At 43.2% G+C, this 23842-nt stretch overlaps 1 protein-coding gene across 4 annotated transcripts in view; it reads right to left on the bottom strand.

Moving 5' to 3' along the window:
• Window positions 1-4718: 4718 nt before the first annotated feature.
• LOC110534229 (LHFPL tetraspan subfamily member 6 protein) overlaps window positions 4719-23842 on the bottom strand; it is a 57855-nt gene continuing 38731 nt past the window's right edge. For all 4 annotated transcript variants that reach the window (XM_021618957.2, XM_021618956.2, XM_036933329.1 and 1 more), the window contains 2 exons: window positions 6284-6382; window positions 4719-5623 (listed from right to left, as the gene is read on the bottom strand). In XM_021618957.2, coding sequence (XP_021474632.1) covers window positions 5505-5623; window positions 6284-6382 — 218 coding nt within the window. In that variant the 3' untranslated portion in view covers window positions 4719-5504. The remainder of the gene's footprint in view (window positions 5624-6283; window positions 6383-23842) is intronic.

Here is a 23842-nt window from a genome sequence, read left to right as displayed (position 1 = left end):
CAGGATTCAGCGTGAGACGCTACCTTTAACCCTCACTGTTTCTGGTAATCATAGCGAAACCATTTCTTTTTTAATTTTTCGTTCACCTTTTACACCTGTTGTTTTGGGCCATCCCTGGCTAGTTTGTCATAATCCTTCCATTAATTGGTCTAGTAATTCTATCCTCTCCTGGAACGTCTCTTGTCATGTGAAATGTTTAATGTCTGCTACCCCTCCTGTTTCCTCTGTCTCTTCTTCACAGGAGGAACCTGGTGATTTGACAGGGGTGCCGGAGGAATATCACGATCTGCGCACGGTGTTCAGTCGGTCCAGGGCCACCTCTCTTCCCCCACACCGGTCGTATGATTGTAGTATTGATCTCCTTCCGGGAACCACTCCCCCCCGGGGTAGACTATACTCTCTGTCGGCTCCCGAACGTAAGGCTCTCGAAGATTATTTGTCTGTAGCTCTTGCCGCCGGTACCATAGTCCCCTCCTCCTCTCCCGCCGGAGCGGGGTTTTTTTTTGTTAAGAAGAAGGACGGGTCCCTGCTCCCCTGCATAGATTATCGAGGGCTGAATGACATAACAGTGAAGAATCGTTATCCGCTTCCTCTTATGTCTTCAGCCTTCGAGATCCTGCAGGGAGCCAGGTTTTTCACTAAGTTGGACCTTCGTAACGCTTACCATCTCGTGCGCATCAAGGAGGGGGACGAGTGGAAGACGGCGTTTAACACTCCGTTAGGGCACTTTGAATACCGGGTTCTTCCTTTCGGCCTCGCTAACGCTCCAGCTGTCTTTCAGGCATTAGTCAATGATGTCCTGAGAGACATGCTGAACATCTTTGTTTTCGTTTACCTTGACGATATCCTGATTTTTTCACCGTCACTCCAGATTCATGTTCAGCACGTTCGACGTGTCCTCCAGCGCCTTATAGAGAATTGTCTTTTTGTGAAGGCTGAGAAGTGCTCTTTTCATGCCTCCTCCGTCACATTTCTCGGTTCTGTTATTTCCGCTGAAGGCATTAAGATGGATCCCGCTAAGGTCCAAGCTGTCATTGATTGGCCCGTCCCTAAGTCACGCGTCGAGCTGCAGCGCTTTCTCGGCTTCGCGAACTTCTATCGTCGTTTCATCCGTAATTTCGGTCAGGTGGCAGCTCCTCTCACAGCCCTTACTTCTGTCAAGACGTGCTTTAAGTGGTCCGTTTCCGCCCAGGGAGCTTTTGATCTCCTCAAGAATCGTTTTACATCCGCACCTATCCTTGTTACACCTGACGTCACTAGACAGTTCGTTGTCGAGGTTGACGCGTCAGAGGTGGGCGTGGGAGCCATTCTTTCTCAGCGCTCCCTCTCTGACGACAAGGTCCACCCTTGCGCGTATTTTTCTCATCGCCTGTCGCCGTCGGAACGTAACTATGATGTGGGAAACCGCGAACTGCTCGCCATCCGCTTAGCCCTAGGCGAATGGCGACAGTGGTTGGAGGGGGCGACCGTTCCTTTTGTCGTTTGGACTGACCATAGGAACCTTGAGTACATCCGTTCTGCTAAACGACTTAATGCGCGTCAGGCGCGCTGGGCGCTGTTTTTCGCTCGTTTCGAGTTCGTGATTTCTTATCGTCCGGGCTCTAAGAACACCAAGCCTGATGCTTTATCTCGTCTCTTCAGTTCTTCAGTAGCCTCCACTGACCCCGAGGGGATTCTCCCTGAGGGGCGTGTTGTCGGGTTGACTGTCTGGGGAATTGAGAGGCAGGTAAAGCAAGCACTCACTCAAACTCCGTCGCCGCGCGCTTGTCCTAGGAACCTTCTTTTCGTTCCCGTTCCTACTCGTCTGGCCGTTCTTCAGTGGGCTCACTCTGCCAAGTTAGCCGGCCATCCTGGCGTTCGGGGTACGCTTGCTTCCATTCGCCAGCGTTTTTGGTGGCCCACCCGGGAGCATGACACGCGTCGCTTCGTGGCTGCTTGTTCGGTCTGCGGCCGTCTCAGGCCGCTTCCCATTCCCTCTCGACCGTGGTCTCACATCGCCTTAGATTTTGTCACCGGACTGCCTTCGTCAGCGGGGAAGACTGTTATTCTTACGGTTGTCGACAGGTTCTCTAAGGCGGCTCATTTTATTCCCCTTGCTAAGCTTCCTTCTGCTAAAGAGACGGCACAAATCATCATCGAGAATGTTTTCAGAATTCATGGCCTTCCGTCAGACGTCGTTTCGGACAGAGGTCCGCAATTCACGTCTCAATTTTGGAGGGAGTTTTGCCGTTTGATTGGGGCTTCCGTCAGTCTCTCTTCCGGCTTTCACCCCCAGTCTAACGGTCAAGCAGAACGGGCCAATCAGACTATTGGTCGCATCTTACGCAGTCTTTCTTTTCGCAACCCTGCGTCTTGGTCAGAACAGCTCCCCTGGGCAGAATACGCCCACAACTCGCTTCCTTCGTCTGCGACCGGGCTATCTCCTTTTCAGAGTAGCCTCGGGTACCAGCCTCCGCTGTTCTCATCTCAGTTCGCCGAGTCCAGCGTCCCCTCCGCTCAGGCTTTTGTCCAACGTTGCGAGCGCACCTGGAAGAGGGTCAGGTCTGCACTTTGCCGTTATAGGGCGCAGACTGTGAGAGCTGCTAATAAGCGTAGAACTAAGAGTCCTAGATATTGTCGCGGTCAGAGAGTTTGGCTCTCCACTCAGAACCTTCCCCTTAAGACCGCTTCTCGCAAGTTGACCCCGCGGTTCATTGGTCCGTTCCGTATTTCTCGGATCATTAATCCTGTCGCAGTGCGACTTCTTCTTCCGCGATATCTTCGTCGCGTCCACCCGGTCTTCCATGTCTCCTGTGTCAAGCCCGTTCTTCGCGCCCCCGCTCGTCTTCCCCCCCCCCATCCTTGTCGAGGGCGCACCCATCTACAGGGTCCGTAGGATTTTGGACATGCGTCCTCGGGGCCGTGGTCATCAGTACCTAGTAGATTGGGAGGGGTACGGTCCTGAGGAGAGGAGTTGGGTTCCCTCTCGGGACGTGCTGGACCGTGCGCTGATCGAGGATTTCCTCCGTTGCCGCCAGGTTTCCTCCTCGAGTGCGCCAGGAGGCGCTCGGTGAGTGGGGGGGTACTGTCATGTATTGTCATGTTGTGTCTTGTTTCTGTCCTTTCCCTTTCCCTTCTCCCTCTGCTGGTCGTTATTAGGTTACCTTTTCTCCCCCTCTTTCCCCCAGCTGTCCCTTGTCTCCTCCTAACTACCTCGTCACCCCTTTTCCCACCTGTTCCCTTTTTTCCCTCTGATTAGTCCTCTATATCTCTCTCTGTTTTTGCTCCTGTCTTTGTCGGATTCTTGTTTGTGTTTTTCATGCCTGAACCAGACTATCGTCATGTTTGCTGCAACCTTGTCCTGTCCTGTCGGAATCTGCCGGTCCATCTGAGCCTACCTATGTTTTGTTATTAAAGAAGTTCTGTTTACGTTAATTCGCTTTTGGGTCCTCATTCACGCACCGTAACATTCTCAGGACCACCCAAGATTTTAATATTATCTCTGTTATCCAAATGATACATTTTTGCATTTCCTTCTGGATTTCTTCTATCTGGTCTTTCACTGTGATGGTGACATTTTCCAATGTTGCTATATGGTCCTTTGCTTCGCCAACACGGTTGCTCAGTGTATACATTTTCCCCTCGTTTTCTCCATCGTGGTCTTAATTTCTGATTATTCTTATTTTGCAGGGACACACAAATTGCTCCGATTTCTGAGGCAAGAATGCTCAGTGTGGGCTCGCCAGTGGCAGTATCTGGCTTGGCTGGCCTATCTGGCCTGTGAGAAGCGTTCATTTTCTTGCTAAACTTGGGTGGTTGTGTCAGCAGTGAATCCTTTGCGCACTTTGATTTACGGCTATCCCGGATACATTTATTTTGTTGTTGTAACAAAGCTGCCTCTCGCTTGCATGAGAATAATTATGCGCCAAAATTGCTAAATATCATTGTCAAAATCTATTTAGTGTCGAGTTCCCCAGAGGTCCTCAACTACAAAGCCACCCTCATCGAGAGCACACGTGCCCTACCTCTTTCTCAACCTCTACTTTCTGTTTCTGAAAGTGAGCTTTGAAAGTAATCACTGTCCACCAAAAGGCTGAGGGAGATTCACAAAACACATGACCAATTAACAAAATTACCTTTTGAAGTGAAAAATAAGACATTGAGAGACTTATTGAACTGACCGTGTGTTATTTTGATTTTCTATAGACTTTAGCTGCAGGCTGTGTGTGTCCTTCAATTAAGTGGTGTGTTTACTAAAGGTCTGGCAGTGGACCAATGACATCACACTCTCTAGACAACAGTTTGGTGATATAGAACACTTTTAAATCCATCTGTGAAAATCACTTAACCCCCAATTTACTGTTGACTTTTCACTAAATAGCCAGGTGTATTGCAAATAGCATGAGCAGTGGTTTGTGGGACTAGTGAAGAGGTGTGTGTTAACCCTTACTAATGATTTACCTCCAGCAGCATCTGTTGAATGGTCCATTCACCTCTCTTCCTGCTGTTCATAGTAAAGCCTAAACTCCCAACAGAGCTCATAACAGCCACTGAATGTTGTCAGAGCTGGCCGTCGTCAATAAAGACAAACATGACAGATAATTTTAACCAGGATTAACCGAGCATATGAATCACCATAATCACCAACATCGCTGTTACAATTTTAAGAAATAGTAATAGGCTCATGCCAAGTGATTCAATTCAGATTAAATGGCGCTACAGTGTAACTACAACTTCTCCACTGCTGAACGTTTTATTTGTTCATTAAGACTTCAAAGTAACAATATTTATTTACAATGTATTTACAAAACCAAGTCAAATTAGACATAGTGTTTCATACAAAAAGGTGCGAATATGTTATTATAATACAATAAACGTAATACACAAAAACATACATCATTCATATTTGACAGATGTACATGGCTAGGGAATAGTCCCTGTTTATAGATATACTGTAAATAGACATGAAAACAGTTTAAAATTATTGCAAGTTACCAGTAAAGGTTTATATATTTAAGGCAACACTAGGCCAACACATAACATATTCATTAAATACAGGATATAAAATACTCACAATAACAAAGTAACATCAAAAGTAGAGTAATTTCTCTTTACCACAGGATTGTGCCATTACTTCAGTTACGATGAAGAGTTATAGTACAGGGACTGGAACACGACAGACTAGAGGGGGAATAGAGGAGCAACCAAACAAAACATGGAAAATAGAGATGGAAACACATGTTGTTGCTCTTGCTGTCAATGACAACCAAGTATGTAGACTCCACTCTTTGAAGTGCTCTGCAGAACGATGGAGTGTCTCATTACATGTGTTGTGTATTGCTTTCTACTGCAGCATCAAATACAGCACAAGGTGGTCTGCTCATTTACTTTTCACTTATGACAGAGTGCATAGCTAGCCTACAGACTCTGTCCCCCTGATATTCTCCCTTGCTCTGAGTCTCAAATGTTTGGTGATGACAAGTGTTGTTTCAAGTTGTCATCATGGCCGTCCTGCCTTGATGCCATCAGTACGGGTACTGCTTCCGTCTCTTCCCAGCAAAGCAGGCCATCCAGGTACATAACATCATGGCTGCTGCTGCCCCTGCTCCTGTGCAGTAGAACGCCCAGCCAATCTCACAAGAACCTGGATACAGACAGACAGACACAGACAGGAGACACAAACAGTGAATTAAAATCAGAGCTAGGCCTCCCGGGTGGCGCAGTGGTTAAGGGCGCTGTACTGCAGCGCCAGCTGGGCCATCAGAGTCGCGCCCAGGCTCTGTCGTAACCGGCCGCGACCGGGAGGTCCGTGGGGCGACGCACAATTGGCCTAGCGTTGTCCGGGTTAGGGAGGGCTTGGTCGGTAGGGATGTCCTTGTCTCATCGCGCACCAGCGACTCCTGCGGCGGGCCGGGCGCAGTGCGCGCTAACCAAGGTTGCCAGGTGCACGGTGTAGCCTCCGACACATTGGTGCGGCTGGCTTCCGGGTTGGATGCGCTGTGTTAAGAAGCAGTGCGGCTGGTTGGGTTGTGTATCGGAGGACGCATGACATTCAACCTTCGTCTCTCCCGAGCCCGTACGGGAGTTGTAGCGATGAGACAGGATAGTAGCTACTACAACAATTGGATACCACGAAATTGGGGAGAAAAAGGGGTAAAAATTCAAAAAAATAAAAAATAAAATCAGAGCTAACATAACATAATATGAGCTGTGATCAAATTGAATGACTTGTTGATTATCAACATGTGACTTGAATATGATGATGTTGTGTGGATGTGACTGTGTGTAGATGTTTGACCCGTACCAAGCTCAAACTGGTTGGATCTGTTGCTGCATGTCTGTCGGACTTCCTCACTGTCCCAGCCTAGAGGGTAAAGTGCACACCCCGACCCAATCAGCAACGCTGTACAGAGGGAGAGAGAGAGAGAGCATGTGCTAAGCTATGTCATAACAAACCCATCATACAGTGAATAGTGCAGCTTGCATTATTCAAAACCACTTAAGTTAAAAAGATAACACGTTCCACTATGTCACATGATTTCCTGAGATGGCATCATCAAGAGCCAACGAACACTTCCCAACATATTAATGTGGGCAGTGAAGGCAACAGTTTTACTCTAGCATTTTGGATTTGAGATCAAATGTGTTATATGAGGAAGCAGTACAGAATGTCACCTTTTATCTGAGGGCATTTTCATACATATCTGTTTTACTATCTACAAATGAATGCATTTTATTTATCTAGTCCCCACATTTGAAGGTGTCATAAGGATTTGGACTAATTCACTTATAGTATTACATTTAGCATTTGGTCCCATATTCTAAGCACGCAATGACTACATCAAGCTTGTGACTCGACAAACTTGTTGAATGCATTTGCAGTTTATTTTGGTTGTGTTTCAGATTACGTTTTGCCCAATAGAAATTAATGGTAAATAATGTACTGTCTAAGGCACTGCATCGCAGTGTTACGGCGTCACTACAGCCTGGGGTTCGATCCCTGTGTCACAACCGCCCGTGACTGCGAGTACCATAGGACGGCGCACAATTGGACCAGCGTCGTCCGAGTTATCAGAGGGTTTGACAGGGAGGGCTTTGATTGGCTCATCACGCTCTAGCGACTCGAGGGGGCTTTGCTTGGCTCATCGTGCTCTAGTGACTCCTTGTGGTAGGCCAGTTGCCTGAAAGCTGACTACGGTTGTCAGTTGAACGGTGTTTCCTCTGACATATTGGTGCAGCTGGCTTCCGGTGTTAAGCGAGCTGGTATTAAGAAGCAGTGCGGCTTGGCAGGTCATGTTTCAGAGGACGCATGACTCGACTTTCACCTCTCTCAAGCTTGATTGGGGAGTTGTAGCAATGAGACAAGATCGTAATTGGATATTACAAAATTGGGGAGAAAAAGAGGGTAAAAAAATAATGTAGTGTCATTTTGGAATTTACTATAGACGCAACAATATGTTTTGATTGGCCAATGCATCTTAACTATAGTGAGTTTTTCCCCTTCCTCTTTTTCCGTCAATACTCTTTCAAAAAGGGGGTTCGAAATATTAGCACTATGCCATAAGCGAGACCTCAGGAGACATTTAAGAAATGACACTCGAATCACGGGAAAGGATAAAATATGCCTTCCGTTTGAATATCAGAGAAAGTTGTTGTTGATGTAATGAAAACAAATCTTTTCTCTGCTGTCTTTCCATAAAAAATATATATAAAAGCTTAATTAAATGGGGAAAGGCAAATGCTAATAATTATATTTTGCTGGAGGAGAAGCAAAAAAGATAGACACAATTAGGTTTATAGATCATACAATCTCAGTTAACGTGAGAATGTAGAATGTCTAGATTGTCTATGTTGAGGAATGTGACATCGTTCTCTTGTCTAGACTAATTGGCACTGTTAGCAACCAGTAGCTAGCGGCACAAGTTATGAGCTCACTAGCTAACTACATAATGTTATATTCTGACATCATTGACGCTAAATATATTTTGTTAAATTGTTAGCAATATTCACAATTGAATTCAAATCAGAATGCTTCAATTTAATATATTTCTGTTAGCTTATGTTGTAGCTAGGTAGCTAACTGTTGTTAGCTAGAAGGCTCCAGAGTTGAATGACCCTTCTCAGCGACCAACAACTAGCTAGTAACATTATAGCCATAGCTACCTCTCCGACCGGTGATGGCCACAGAGGAGGAATGCCTCTGCTGTCAGGAGTGTGTACAAGGGCAGGGACTGCTAACAGAAATTGAGGAGCATGCATGCCTCCTCGCCCACCCCAGCATTGGACCCCACACTGACAGAGGCATACTTTCCACCTTCCACATGCTGAAGAGGAACTGTAGTGAGCAGCCCAGACCAGAGGGAGCGTGAGGACAGATGTCCAAGTTCCTTTGCTGCGCATAAGTTAGCTAATGTTAGCTAGAACCTGTCTAGCTAACTAGCATTAGTAACTTATCACTCCCTGATCGGTTTCATCGGTCTTTGTGATTGTTTCCACTCCCCTCCAGGTGTCGTCCATCTTCCCCATGATCCCTTATGTATTTATACTTGTGTTCTCTGTTTGTCTGTTGCCAGTTCATTTTGTTCCTCAAACCTACCAGCATTTTCCCCCTTGCTCCTGCCTTGTCTATTTTCCTGTTTTGTCCTTTCTGCCTGCCCTAACCCTGAGCCTGCCTGCTGTCCTGTACCTTTGCCCTCTACTCTGGATTACCGACCTCTGCCTGCCCTGACCCTGCCTGCCATCTGTTACCATTGCCCCACTACTCTGGATTACCGACCTCTGCCCTGACCTTGCCTGCCATCCTGTATGTTTGCCTGTCCGTGTTCGAATGAATACACTTTTGTTACTTTGACATTGTCTGCACCTGGGTCTTACCTTCAAACGTGATAGTAACTAGCTGGCAGTAGCCAGCTAACTAGCCACGGTAGCTAGCTAGACTGGTTCTACCTAGCTAGCTGACTTGCATCACCAGGTCACGTTAATGTTACATTAATTCATTTCCATACGAGTAGCTAGCTACATTGTGAAAAAGTAATGAAACAATTTAGCCGTCATTGACGGCCCCGAGTATAGCGGCTGGGGCCAGACAACCAAGTGGTGCTGTTTTGTCAGCTGCACCAGGAGCAAATTCCCCTCTCCTGATGGGCACTACGTGGGGTTCCTGGAGGTTGAGGAGTCACAAGATATATAATATATTAAATGTTTAATTAAACAAAAGTAGAAAAACAGGCCAAGTGCACGTCCTTGTCATTATTCGATTCTGAATGGACACAGGTAGAGGACAAGAGAAACCAAGTTGAATCTGTCTAACAGGACCTCAAATAGGTACATTTAGGTTCTTGGCTCCTACGAAGACCATGTAATTACCCAATTTACAGTTCCAACCAATACGATCAGACCATTTTTTCCAATTTTTGCCTAAAATGACACCCAAATCTAACTGCCTGTAGCTCAGGACCTGAAGCAAGGATATGCATATTATTGATACCATTTTAAAGGAAAAACATTGAAGTTTGTGGTTAATGTAGGAGAATATAACACATTAGATCTGGTAAAATATAATACAAAGAAATAAACATGCTTATTCTGTTTTTAACATTTTTTTTATCATCTTAGAAATGCAAGAGAAAGGCCATAATATACAGGATCAATATCATGCCAAATGTATTCGCAAATGTAAATCACCAATCCACAAAATTAAATCACTTTCCACAAATGTAAATCATTTTCCACAAATGTAAATCGCCATCCACAAATGAAGTTCACTATCCACAAACACATTTTGATTTGAATTTGTAAATCGAGGGCCTTAAGTAAAATGACTGCCATAAAGATATGCACATAGGAGAGATATGCGCAAACATGACAGATATGGCAAACCTGCAACTCCATATTTGGAAGAGTTTAGGTCACCAGACTTTTGTCAGGGATTCGACGACAAGAAAAAGACGAAGTTCTCATACGTAGAAAAAGGTTCTCATGGTAGAAAGCAATTTGTAGTCGTAGAAAACAGTTATCACGCGTATAAAAAAGTTAGCACGCATAGAAAGCGATTTGTGGTCGTAGAAAAGTTGATTCCATTGATGCTGTTGACCAGGATCACTGGTTGGTGCAGAGAAAAGGGGGTGAGTGTAACCGGTGTGAAATGGCTAGTTAGTTAGCGGTGCGCGCTAATAGCGTTTCAATGAAGTAGGTGTTTTCCTTGCCCTGCAAGGGCTGTGGATTTTGTTGCACAATGGGTAACGATGCTTTGAGGGTGACTTGTCTGTGTGTAGAGGGTCCCTGGTTCAAGCCCAGGTTGGGGCGAGCTGAGAAACTGAAGCAATACTGTTACAAAGTCTGATTACACACAGGTGGATTGTATTTATCATCATTAGTCATTTAGGTCAACATTGGATCATTCAGAGATCCTCACTGAACTTCTGGAGAGAGTTTGCTGCACTGAAAGTAAAGGGGCTGAATAATTTTGCACGCCCAATTTTTCAGTTTTTGATATGTTAAAAAAGTTTGAAATATCCAATAAATGTCGTTCCACTTCATGATTGTGTCCCACTTGTTGTTGATTCTTCACAAAAAAATACAGTTTTATATCTTTATGTTTGAAGCCTGAAATGTGGCAAAAGGTTGCAAAGTTCAAGGGAGCCGAATACTTTCGCAAGGCACTGTATATGGTTAACATATTATGGTTACAATACTATAATTTATGCAGCCTTGAAAAGGAAGGCATCAAAATGGCCAAACGAGAGGCTACCAGCAGTTTATAAAAATCGCTTTCTATGGGTACAAACCTTTTTCTATGACTACCGTGAGAACTTGTTATCTATGTGTGAGAACTTCTAATCTTTTTCTTGTCATTATATCCCTGACAAAAGTCCGGTGACCTAAGCGATTCCAAATATGGAGTTGCAGGTTTGCATTATCTGTCATGTTTTCGCATGTCTCTCCTATGTGCAAATCTTTATGGCAGTCATTTTACTTAAGGCCCTCGATTTACAAATACAAATCAAAAGGTGTTTGTTTGTAGATAGTGAATTGCACGGGGCGGCAGGTAGCCTAGTGGTTCGTGCGTTGGACTAGTAACCAACTAGTGCCTATTTTAATGCTAGCTTGCTAATACAGTGGATATTCGTTAAATCCCTCATGTGGTTAGTGAAGTCCAATTTGGATATATTTGGCTGTTTTCGCTGAATAACATTTAGAAGTGTCCCTTTTCAGGTTTAGAAGAAGTGACTGCTAAATGCTAACTCCCGTTTGTTGTTGTTTTCCAGGTTACATTTTTGGATGACCACCAGGACCTCAGCTGCAATTTCGTCTGCTGTTTCTCCATTCAATTCAACAAAATCAAGCAGTTTTGTTTCCACAGATGTGCTGCCATCATATATCTTACAATATCGGACTACTATTGGCAGCAGCGTTATATGTCCATGATTGGACGCATCATTGGACAGGGACACAAATTCAACCTGGTCTAGGTCCTGTGTTGCCCATGTTACTAACATGTTACTCACTATGGCGTCACATTTTGTCCTAGCACATGTAAACTTTAAAAAGCTCATAAAGCTTCCGTGTCAGTTGTGCTGTGCAGTCCATAGATCTGTAACTATGATTGTGTCGCATAGTGTGGCATGCAAAGACACCCTCCTGCACAGCTAAACCATATTCTTCTTGGGAAGGCTCTACCTTCTTGAAGAATGTGGTGACAGAGGACATACCAACACGGGCAATCAGAGAGGCTTTATGCTTTTTCGTCTGCTGATGTTCTACCACTGCCATTCTTCCCCGGCTGCCAATTGAAAGAGAGGACGCAGTGAACCATTTTATCATCTTGACCTGAGCATATTAAATGGAAATTCTCTCATCATGTTTATCATAAAAAGTGCATTTTTGTTTCTTGGAAATAGTCATTGTATCTCCTCTGTCTGCTCTTCTTCACTCTCCTTGTGCCACTCTTAATTACTCTCTTAACTTTTTATTTTCCTCCAATCTCTCTCCTCTTTTCTTCACCTGTCTTCCTTTCCTTATCTTCACCTTTCCACCTCACTCTTCTACACTCTCCTTGCTTCTCTCTTTTTTACTCCCTTCATTTTCCCTTCTCCTTCGTCTCCAATCTGTATTAATACATAAAATACGTTGGTTATCTAATAGTATGCTAACAGATTCCCAATGCTTGCAAGTTTGGAAAAATAAATTGGCAGGCTCTGTAACCATATCTTTACCTTTCCTCATATGTTTCCTTCACTCTTCTTTTCTATCCAGTCTTCCTCCTCTCCTTCCTCTCCACTGCTAATGCTATCCATGAACATTTCTAAATAGATTTTCGCAAAACCATTAAAATTGTAATCTACAAAAATATTCTCTGAATAAATTGTGCATTCATTTTAATATAATCATATTTTCAAAATAGCCCGTCCACTGCATGTTTAAATGTGAAAGTTTTTTTTGACCTAGCTACCATAAACAGTAGCTAGCTAGCTAACTTAGTCTACATAGCTAACGTTAGGTTATGCTAGCTATTTAAAACCTTATAGAGCAGATAATCTATCTATATAATAAGTTGTGACATTATAACATCACTAGCTAGTATCTCAAACGATTGTAATTTACCTGGCTTGAAAATACGTTTGTGGTGATGTTGTGGATTCACTTTATACTTGCCAGCTTCTGGCTGAGTTTTCCACAGCAGTTTTCTCTAAAACTATCGCGAGCAAGTAGTTAGTAGAAGAAGAAGAGTGAATGAAGCTGCTATAGAGAGCAGCCCCCTCTGTTGGCCTAAACAAGCACAACACGATTGAGACGTCAACCCGTAGGCTCTGCTGGCCGGTCTTTCTTGCCAAGTAAAATATTTCACTTTGCGGTCTGTTTTTAACGCACAGTTAAAAACGGGGACATTTCCGGGGACAGCTCCAGCCGAGGACAGGCTGAAACGGAAACGGAAACGGGGACATCTGGTCACCCTAATGTACTCTTCCTTGGCAAATAAAGGTGTGGTTCAGGTATGAATCTCTGTGAGACATTCTTTTTCAGTCATATCCAATACCAGGTGTATCAAACTCCATTATTTAATTAAGAACTAATTCTAATTTACAAGGACAGCCTACTCCTTCTTCCCCATTGGGGGATTGAAACCCTGTCTCCTGCGTGCCTGCAATATGGAAGACCATCAAATGCTTCTCAAAGATGCCCTCTGGTGGTCAAACTAGCAATAACTTGCATTAACAAAAAAATGTCTGACAAATAGATAACGTGCCACAGAATGCTGCAGCAGCCCACAAGGTGTGCCGCAACTTTTAGAGGATCCACTGTATGACTTTCTGTGTGACACAGTCCCTTCAGAAAGTACACTCTTGACTTTTTCAACATTTTGTTGTGATATAGTAATTTCTTGTCAACGATCTACACAAAAAAAAAGTTATGTCAAAGTGGAAGAGAAATTCTAACATTTGTAAAATATTCATGAAAAATAAAACATCTCTTGATTACTTAAGTATTCAACCCCCTGAGTTAATACACGTTAGACTCACCTTTGGTAGTGATTACAGTTGTAAGTCTTTCTGAGTGAGTCTGTAAGAGCTTTGCACACCTGGATTGTATAATAATTGTCAAATTGGTTGTTGATCATTGCTAGACAGACATTTAAGTTTTGCCATAGATTTCAAAGCAGATTTCAAATTCATTCACAGTCTTGGTAAGGAACTCCAGTGTAGATATGTCCTTGTGTTTTAGGTTATTGTACTGTTGAAAGGTGAAATCATCTCCCAGTGTCTAGTGGAAAGCATTTAGAATTTTGCCTGTGCTTAGCTCCATTCCATTTATTTTTTATCCTGGAAAACTACTCAGTCCTTAACGATTACAAGCATACCCATAACATGATGCAGCCATCCCTATGCTTGAAAATTGTGTGAGTTGTACTCAGTAATGTGTTGTATTAGGTTTTGCTCCACACATAACACTTTGTATTCAGGACAAAATGTTAATTCTTTGCCACATTGTATGCAGTATTACTTTTGTGCCTTGTTGCCAACCGGATGCATGTTTTGGAATATTTTTGTTCTGTACAAGCTTCTTTCTTTTCACTCTATCAATTAGGTTATTATTTTGAAATAACTACAATCTTGTTAATCCATCCTCAGTTTTCTCCTATCACAGTTGTTGAACTCTGTAACTGTTTTAAAGTCACCATTGGCCTCATGGTGAAATCCATGAGCGGTTTTCTTCCCCTCTGGCAACTGAGTTAGGAAGGACACCTGTATCTTTGTAGTGACTGGATTTATTGATACACTATCCAAAATGTAATTAATAACTTCACCATGCTCAAAGGGATATCCAATGTCTGTTTTTTTTGTTTTTTTAAACCATCTACAAATAGGTGTCCTTCTTTGCGAGGCATCGGAAAACGTCCCTGGTCTTTGTGGTTGAATCTATGTTTGAAATTCACTGCTCAACTTTACAGATAACTGTATGTGTGAGGTACAGAAATTAGGTAGTTATTTGAAAATTATGTCAAGCACTATTATTGCACACAGAGTCAGTCCATGCTACTTATGTGACTTGTTACGCAAATTGTTACTCCTGAACGTATTTAGGCTTGCCATAACAAAGGGGTTGGCTACTTATTGACTCAAGACATTTCAGCTTTTCATTTTTAAATCATTTGTTAATTTTTTTTTTTTTAATCCATTTTAAATTCAGGCTGTAACACAACAAAATGTGGAAATAAGTCCAGGGATGTGGATACTTTCTGAAGGCACTGAACTGTGCATGATCCTGCCAGCTGTAGCTTATTGCTTTACCACATGAAAGGTGTCAGGATTGTTTTTGTGAAATGCTATAGCTACTTCACCACTGTATCTCACTTTATGTGCAGCAAATGTCCCTCTGACTGTGTATTTTTTTAACAGTGATGGTAGTAGCTAAACCAGACTGAAAGTGTTGATTTGGAGGTGTGATGTTGTGAGGATGTGGGTGAGATGATAGTGCAACTGGAGTGTGGCAGGAGGACTTGGGGCTGTGTCCCAAATAGCACCCTATTCCTCATGTAGTGCACTACTTTTGATCAGGGCCCATAGTACTCTGGCTTAAAAGTATTGCACCCTATAGAGAATAGGGTGCCATTTGGGAGGCACACAGACACTGGGGTCTGGGTTTATAGCCTGGAGTCAAACACAGAAACACCACAGATAGTCTGCATGGTGATATGCTGTTTGTCTTTGACTGTCTGTCTGTTACTTTCGGGAGGTTGTAAGAAGTTACAGATGAAAGCATGAATGCAGTGCCACCAGTAGTAGGCTGTATCTAACAAAGCATATCGTCATGGGAATGGCTTTTATTCAGAATATTCTGAAACCCTGACATGAAAAGAAGAAGAATTGATGTTTTACTCTTATTGAAAAGCAAATTCATTGGGAGCTTAGGGAGAGGTATTTTATTTAAGAGCCCTCTGAAGAACTTTTCGAATAAAACTCAGCCAGCTGACACAAGTTGAAACCACTCACATGCATAGATAGATACATTGCAATGTCTTGTATTCAAATCATCCTCTTAGTTTGCTGCCACCCCCGGCCCACTATATCATTGTCTTTCTCTAAGCCCCTTTTGTCTGTATGCATCAAATCCTTTCTATAGACATTCCACACATGCCTAAGTGTGTCCCTCCATTTCTTATGAATACAACCCCAGAAAATCCAGCTCTTTACAATTAAATCATTCAAGGCATTTTCATCTGGGTTAAAAGGCTTTGTGAAATGTCCACAGGCAGTATATGAGAGCAGGAGAGAGTAGTAGGAGAGAAATGCCTGTCTGGGAATAAACCACACCCTGAACATGACCTATAGGTCATTATGCCCTGAGGGATGCCATAAAGGAACAAGGTGATACAATAGAGAGGTAGGGTCCGTCTGTGAACGTCATCAGATAATACAGATAACAAAACCAAAGTGGGAAAAACAAAGAGGGCGAAAAAAGAACAAAATAGAACAGATAACAATCACAGAATATTAAAAGGGACACTTCATTATTTTAATTAATCAAACATTTTCTTAGGACCTTTTCTTATCTTTTGGACACTTGTAGACACTGGTATAGTGCTTGAGATGATAGAAAGTTAAAAAGTGGTGGTGTCCCTTTAAATGGTTTCTGCATAGTGTGAAGGTTTAGGGAAAAGTGAGTCACGTCCAGTCTAATTAACATTATACTGACTTTTGAATGATTTGGTAAATATTTATCTACAGCATCCTACTAATCAGCACCCTACTCCTTTTAGTGGAGTCATTATCTGTGCACCCCTTAGAATAGTCTTGCCTTGTTAAATAAAAGGTGGGGGGGGGGGGGGGGGGGGGGGGTATTGGAAGGAGAACTGCCTGATGACCCACTAGAACAGCTGCCCTCTCTGCAGTGAGTGTATTCAAAAATCAAGCCGTTTTTGTGTCCCAGAGAGAGTTCCTACCGACAGCTCTCTGATCTCACTACAGAACAGGTGGCATGCTGTCGGGCAGCCCTCTGTCGGAGTCGCTCGACAGCACAACCAAACCTTAAAACTGTTCACTGAACTTGACGTTTCTACAGAAACAGGTGGTGCACCGCACCGTTAAGAGGCTCTGCTGTCAAAGGCTAGCTTGACAGGACCTTAAAAACGGTTCAATCAACACAAGAGCCGAAACAACACCGAGACAGCTGGAATGACAACTGTGTGCCGTTTAAAACACTACCGTAGACCACCGACTCCACCTGATACTTGCAGAGTATTCCGCACAAGACCTCCAGGACATCACTAGAGAATCCCGTCTCTCAATACTTTAAAGAAACAATGCAGGCCATTTCTGTGTGAATGCTAGGACTATGTAGACTATATAGACTTGTTTATACTTTATTATTGACTGTATGTTTGTTTTACTCCATGTGTAACTCTGTGTTGTTGTATCTGTCGAACTGCTTTGCTTTATCTTGGCCAGGTCGCAATTGTAAATGAGAACTTGTTCTCAACTTGCCTACCTGGTTAAATAAAGGTAAAATAAATTTTAAAAAATAAAATGTACTTTCAATCAATCTGTCACATTTATTTATAAAGCCCTTTTTACATTAGAATATGTCACAAAGTGCTATACAGAAACTCAGCCTAAAACCCCAAACAGCAAGTACACGTAAAATCAAATCAAATGTTATGTCACATGCATCGAATACAAGTGAAATGTGAAATGTTTACTAGCAAGCCCTTAACCAACAATGCAGTTTAAGAAATAGATTTAATTAAATGTTTACTAAATAAACAAAAGTCAAAAAGTAACACAAGTAATGTACATAACAATAACGAGGCTATATGCAGGGGGTTACGGTACTGAGTCAATGTGCGTGGGTACAGGTTAATCGAGGTAATTTGTAAAGTGATTATCCATAGATAATAAACAGCGAGTGGGGGGAGGGTGTCAATGTAAATAGTCCGGGTGGCCATTTTATTCGATTAGTTGTTCAGCAGTCTCATGGCTTGGGGGTAGAAGCTGTTAAGGAGCCTTTTGGTCCTAGACTTGGGGTTCCGGTACCACTTGCCATGCGGTAGCAGAGAGAACATTCTATGACTTGGGTGACGGGAGTCTGACAATTGTTTGGGCCTTCCTCTGACACCACCTAGTATATAGGTCCTGGATGTCAGGAAGCTTGGCCCCAGTGATGTACTGGGCCGTACGCACTACCCTCTGTAGCGCTTTACGGTCAGATGCGAGCAGTTGCCTGTTTGGCTCTCCTTTTCTTATAGTTCACAATCAGCTCCTTTGTCTTGCTCACATGTAGAAGCAGATGTAGAAGCATCTTTCACACCGCCCTCCTCTCGTAAAACTCACCCAAACAGGCCTACTCCACTCACAAGACTAATTGTATGCATAGTATGCAGTGAGCAATGCAGAGTGGGGAAAGATCATTATTTTTTACTCAATACAGCTATACACTGTACAACTTGAACTATTAACAACTTGACACAAGCGAAGGATATAACAGTAATATTTTCACCCAGCATGAACTCTGACTCAACTTTCTACATTCTTCTTTAGCCCTCTCAAAGATAAGGGAATGATACAGTGTTTGCATTAAGCAAAGCAATGTGAACGATAATAACAAACCAAGGATATACCTTTGAGAGCATGTGGGGAAGAACAATGAGGAAATTAGCTAGAGGGATAAGGATAATAATAGTTGGGCTAACAAACCGTGATTATGGTAAGACTTTTCCACCCTCAGTGTGCTACATCGCTGCAAAAGTAATTTCCCACAACCAATCTATCGTTGTCTGATTAATTTTTGAAGACTTCATCTTTGAAGACTTTCTAAAATACTAATTAAAGGTCAATTGTCATTGTCTATTGGCATTGCCTGCAGCAACGAGTGTATTATAGTGTTTCCCACGACCTTCTTTTCACTCTAGGAGAAGAGACCATGGGGAGACATGGAATGAGGTTGGGCCAAGGGCTGGAAAGTAAGGGAAGGAAAACACAACCCCCACAATTCTGTCTGGGGAAAAATAGTTTAGCTGAACATCAAAAGCAAAATGGATTCTAAACTCAGCAAAAAAATAAACTGCCCTGTCTTTCAAAGATAATTCATAAAAATCCAAATAACTTCACAGAAATTAATTGTAAAGGATTAAAACATTGTTTCCCATGCTTGTTCAAAGAACCATAAACAATTAATGAACATGTACCTGTGGAACGGTCGTTAAAACACTAACAGCTTACAGACGGTAGGCAATTAAGGTTACATTTATGAAAACGTAGGACACTACAGTCACCATTCTACTGACTCTGAAAAACACCAAAAGAAAGATGCCCAGGGTCCCTGCTCATCTGCGTGAACGTGCCTTGGGAATGCAGATGTGGCCGGGGCAATAAATTGCAATGTCCGTACTGTGAGATGCCTAAGACAGCGCTACAGGGAGACAGGAGGGAGAGCTGATCGTCCTCGCAGTGGCAGACCATGCGTAACAAAACCTGCACAGGATCAGGACATCAAAACATCACACCTACGGGACAGGTAGAGGATGGCAACAACAACTGCCCGAGTTACACCAGGAACGCACAATCCCTCCATCAGTGCTCAGACTGTCCGAAATAGGCTGAGAAAGGCTGGACTGTTGTAAGGCAGGTCCTCACCAGACATCACTGGCAACAACATCACCTATGGGCACAAACCCAGACAGGACCAAACCAAGACAGGACTGGCTGGACCAGACAGGACTGGCAAAAAGTGCTCTTCACTGACGAGTCGTGGTTTTGTCTCAACAGGGGTGATGGTCGGATTCGCGTTTATCATCGAAGGAATGAGCTTTACACCGAGGCCTGTACTCTGGAGCAGAATCGATTTGGTGGTGGAGTGTCCGTCATGATCTGGGGCGGTGTGTCACAGCATCATCGGACTGAGCTTGTTGTCATTGCAGGCAATCTCAACGCTGTTCATTACAGGCAAGACATCCTCCTCCCTCATGTGGTACCCTTCCTGCAGGCTCATCCTGACATGACCCTCCAGAATGACAATGCCACCATCCATACTGTTTGTTCTGTGCGTGATTTCCTGAAAGACAGGAATGTCAGTGTTCTGCCATGGCCAGGGAAGAGCCCGGATCTCAATCCCATTGAGCACGTCTGGGACCTTTTGGATCGGAGGGTGAGGGCTTGGGCCATTCCCCCCCAGAAATGTCCGGGAACTAGCAAGTGCCTTGGTGGAAGAGTGGGGTAACATCTGACAGCAAGAACTGGTAAATCTGGTGCAGTCCATGAGGAGGAGATGCACTGCAGTACTTAATGCAGCTTGGGGCCACACCAGATACTGACTATTACTTTTGATTTTGAACCCCCAGTGTTCAGGGACACATTATTCAATTTCTGTTAGTCACATGTCAGTGGAACTTGTTCAGTTTATGTCTCAGTTGTAGAATCTTGTTATGTTCATACAAATATTTACGCGTTAAGTTTGATGAAAATAAATACAGTTGACAGTGAGAGGACGTTTCTTTTTTTTGCTGAGTTTATAATGGTTGGAAAAGGATAGTGCTCCAAATTTGGTCGGAAATAATCTTCAAAGGAGAACCCTTTTCATTATTTCCTCGACCTGATATGAATAATGCCAAATGCATACAAAATCCTCAACTTTACTTGCAATTTATCAGGCTGTAGCAGATAAGATCTGTCAGGTATGCCAGTGCCAATGGAACCACTTTGAAGATTTTGCTTCCCTGAAATAGATCATGCAGCTGCTTAAGCGAATCTTGACAAAATTATTACAGAACAAGTGCACAATATTGCTCACACAGAACCCCGAGGGCCCCTAACGGCACTACTGTAGTTACGCTATAACATTTCTCTGACAGCCATCTGCTTACTGTATGAATCAGCTTAAATAAAGAACTGATATGCCGTCATAGCTGCTCTGATGTTGCCCTTTTATGAAGCTGCCAAGTGCTATTTTTAGATACAGGAAGAGGACCTTGTCTTAATGGAATAAGATACACAGTGACATTATTCGTGTATTTTAACTGCTTAGCAACTCCCTTTGGGGATCCCAATTCCAGCTTGTTTTGATTAGTGACATTCTATACATTCAGCAGAACTGAGGTGACTTTCACAATAACAACACAATCGTGTTCTCTCCGAATTCACAATAACAACATGTTGTTAATGCAGCCCACTTCAGATGGCTCACCTACGATAACCTTAGTGTTTGTGCTAACTGAACTGCCCAACAGGGCATGAAGTCAGTACAATTTGGAGGGCACAGAGGAGCTGTAGCAACCTTTCACTGTTACCCAACCTTAACCTCATGCTAACCTGGAACAGTCAAAACAGCTAACTTCCTACCTTGCTATTGTCTCAGAACCTGGTGACCTCACCCCATTGAGAGAGGGAGGGGGGGGGGGGGGGGGGGGTGAGGGAGGGAGATCTATTGTCAGCCGCAAAAACATCATTTGTTCCAGTCACAGAGCAGAACACACACCCTTTAGATTAGAAAGGTGAGGCCTCAACTCCACACCTGCTTGCTCACGTCACAACAGAAATGTCTTTCTGCTGAAAAGGTCAAGTGTTGAATTCTAGTGCCACTGACCTACAATTCCTTGTCTTTGTTATGTTGAAGTGATTATTTTACCCATTTCTATAGTGGAGTGAATTTTTTATTTATTTTATTTCATCAGGTAGGCTAGTTGAGAACAAGTTCTCATTTACAACTGCGGCCTGGCCAAGATAAAGTATAGCAGTGTGAACAGATAGCAACACAGAGTTACACATGGAATAAACAATAAACAAGTCAATAACACAGTAGACATTTTTTTTATAATCTTTTTTTTTTTTAAAGAGTCTATATACAGTGCCTTGCGAAAGTATTCGGCCCCCTTGAACTTTGCGACCTTTTGCCACATTTCAGGCTTCAAACATAAAGATATACAACTGTATTTTTTTGTGAAGAATCAACAACAAGTGGGACACAATCATGAAGTGGAACGACATTTATTGGATATTTCAAACTTTTTTAACAAATCAAAAACTGAAAAATTGGGCGTGCAAAATTATTCAGCCCCCTTAAGTTAATACTTTGTAGCGTTACCTTTTGCTGCGATTACAGCTGTAAGTCGCTTGGGGTATGTCTCTATCAGTTTTGCACATCGAGAGACTGAATTGTTTTCCCATTCCTCCTTGCAAAACAGCTCGAGCTCAGTGAGGTTGGATGGAGAGCATTTGTGAACAGCAGTTTTCAGTTCTTTCCACAGATTCTCGATTGGATTCAGGTCTGGACTTTGACTTGGCCATTCTAACACCTGGATATGTTTATTTTTGAACCATTCCATTGTAGATTTTGCTTTATGTTTTGGATCATTGTCTTGTTGGAAGACAAATCTCCGTCCCAGTCTCAGGTCTTTTGCAGACTCCATCAGGTTTTCTTCCAGAATGGTCCTGTATTTGGCTCCATCCATCTTCCCATCAATTTTAACCATCTTCCCTGTCCCTGCTGAAGAAAAGCAGGCCCAAACCATGATGCTGCCACCACCATGTTTGACAGTGGGGATGGTGTGTTCAGCTGTGTTGCTTTTACGCCAAACATAACGTTTTGCATTGTTGCCAAAAAGTTCCATTTTGGTTTCATCTGACCAGAGCACCTTCTTCCACATGTTTGGTGTGTCTCCCAGGTGGCTTGTGGCAAACTTTAAACGACACTTTTATGGATATCTTTAAGAAATGGCTTTCTTCTTGCCACTCTTCCATAAAGGCCAGATTTGTGCAATATACGACTGATTGTTGTCCTATGGACAGAGTCTCCCACCTCAGCTGTAGATCTCTGCAGTTCATCCAGAGTGATCATGGGCCTCTTGGCTGCATCTCTGATCAGTCTTCTCCTTGTATGAGCTGAAAGTTTAGAGGGACGGCCAGGTCTTGGTAGATTTGCAGTGGTCTGATACTCCTTCCATTTCAATATTATCGCTTGCACAGTGCTCCTTGGGATGTTTAAAGCTTGGGAAATCTTTTGTATCCAAATCCGGCTTTAAACTTCTTCACAACAGTATCTCGGACCTGCCTGGTGTGTTCCTTGTTCTTCATGATGCTCTCTGCGCTTTTAACGGACCTCTGAGACTATCACAGTGCAGGTGCATTTATACGGAGACTTGATTACACACAGGTGGATTGTATTTATCATCATTAGTCATTTAGGTCAACATTGGATCATTCAGAGATCCTCACTGAACTTCTGGAGAGAGTTTGCTGCACTGAAAGGGGCTGAATAATTTTGCACGCTCAATTTTTCAGTTTTTGATTTGTTAAAAAAGTTTGAAATAATCCAATAAATGTCGTTCCACTTCATGATTGTGTCCCACTTGTTTATTCTTCACAAAAAAATACAGTTTTATATCTTTATGTTTGAAGCCTGAAATGTGGCAGGTCGCAAAGTTCAAGGGGGCCGAATACTTTCGCAAGGCACTGTACATTGTGTGCAAAAGGCATGAGGTAGGCGAATAATTACAATTTAGCAGATTAACACTGAAGTGATAAATGATCAGATGGTCATGTGCAGGTAGAGATACTGGTGTGCAAAAGAGCAGAAAAGTAAATAAATAAAAACAGTATGGGGATGAGGTAGGTCAATTGGGTGGGCTATTTACCGATGGACTATGTACAGCTGCAGCGATAGGTTAGCTGCTCAGATAGCAGATGTTTAAAGTTGGTGAGGGAGATAAAAGTCTCCAACTTCAACGATTTTTGCAATTCATTCCAGTCACAGGCAGCAGAGAACTGGAAGGAAAGGCGGTCAAATGAGGTGTTGGCTTTAGGGTTGATCAGTGAGATACACCTACTGGAGCGCGTGCTACGGGTGGGTGTTGCCATCGTGACCAGTGAACTGAGATAAGGCGGAGCTTTACCTAGCATGGACTTGTAGATGACCTGGAGCCAGTGGGTCTTGCGACGAATATGTAGCGAGGGCCAGCCGACTTGAGCATACAGGTCGCAGTGGTGGGTGGTATAAGGTGCTTTAGTAACAAAGCGGATGGCACTGTAATAAACTGCATCCAGTTTTCTGAGTAGAGTATTGGAAGCCATTTTGTAGATGACGTCGCCGAAGTCGAGGATCAGTAGGATAGTCAGTTTTACTAGGGTAAGTTTGGCGGCGTGAGTGAAGGAGGCTTTGTTGCGAAATAGAAAGCCAATTCTAGATTTGATTTTGGATTGGAGATGTTTGATATGAGTCTGGAAGGAGAGTTTACAGTCTAGCCAGACACCTAGGTACTTATAGATGTCCACGTATTCTAGGTCGGAACCATCCAGGGTGGTGATGCTAGTCGGCATGCGGGTACAGGCAGCGAACGGTTGAAAAGCATGCATTTGGTTTTACTAGCGTTTAAGAG

This window comes from Oncorhynchus mykiss, chromosome 10 (genome assembly GCF_013265735.2).
Source record: "Oncorhynchus mykiss isolate Arlee chromosome 10, USDA_OmykA_1.1, whole genome shotgun sequence".
NCBI lineage: Eukaryota > Metazoa > Chordata > Actinopteri > Salmoniformes > Salmonidae > Oncorhynchus > Oncorhynchus mykiss.
Note: the sequence above shows the minus strand (reverse complement) of the source record. Positions and strands in the feature narration are given on the sequence as shown.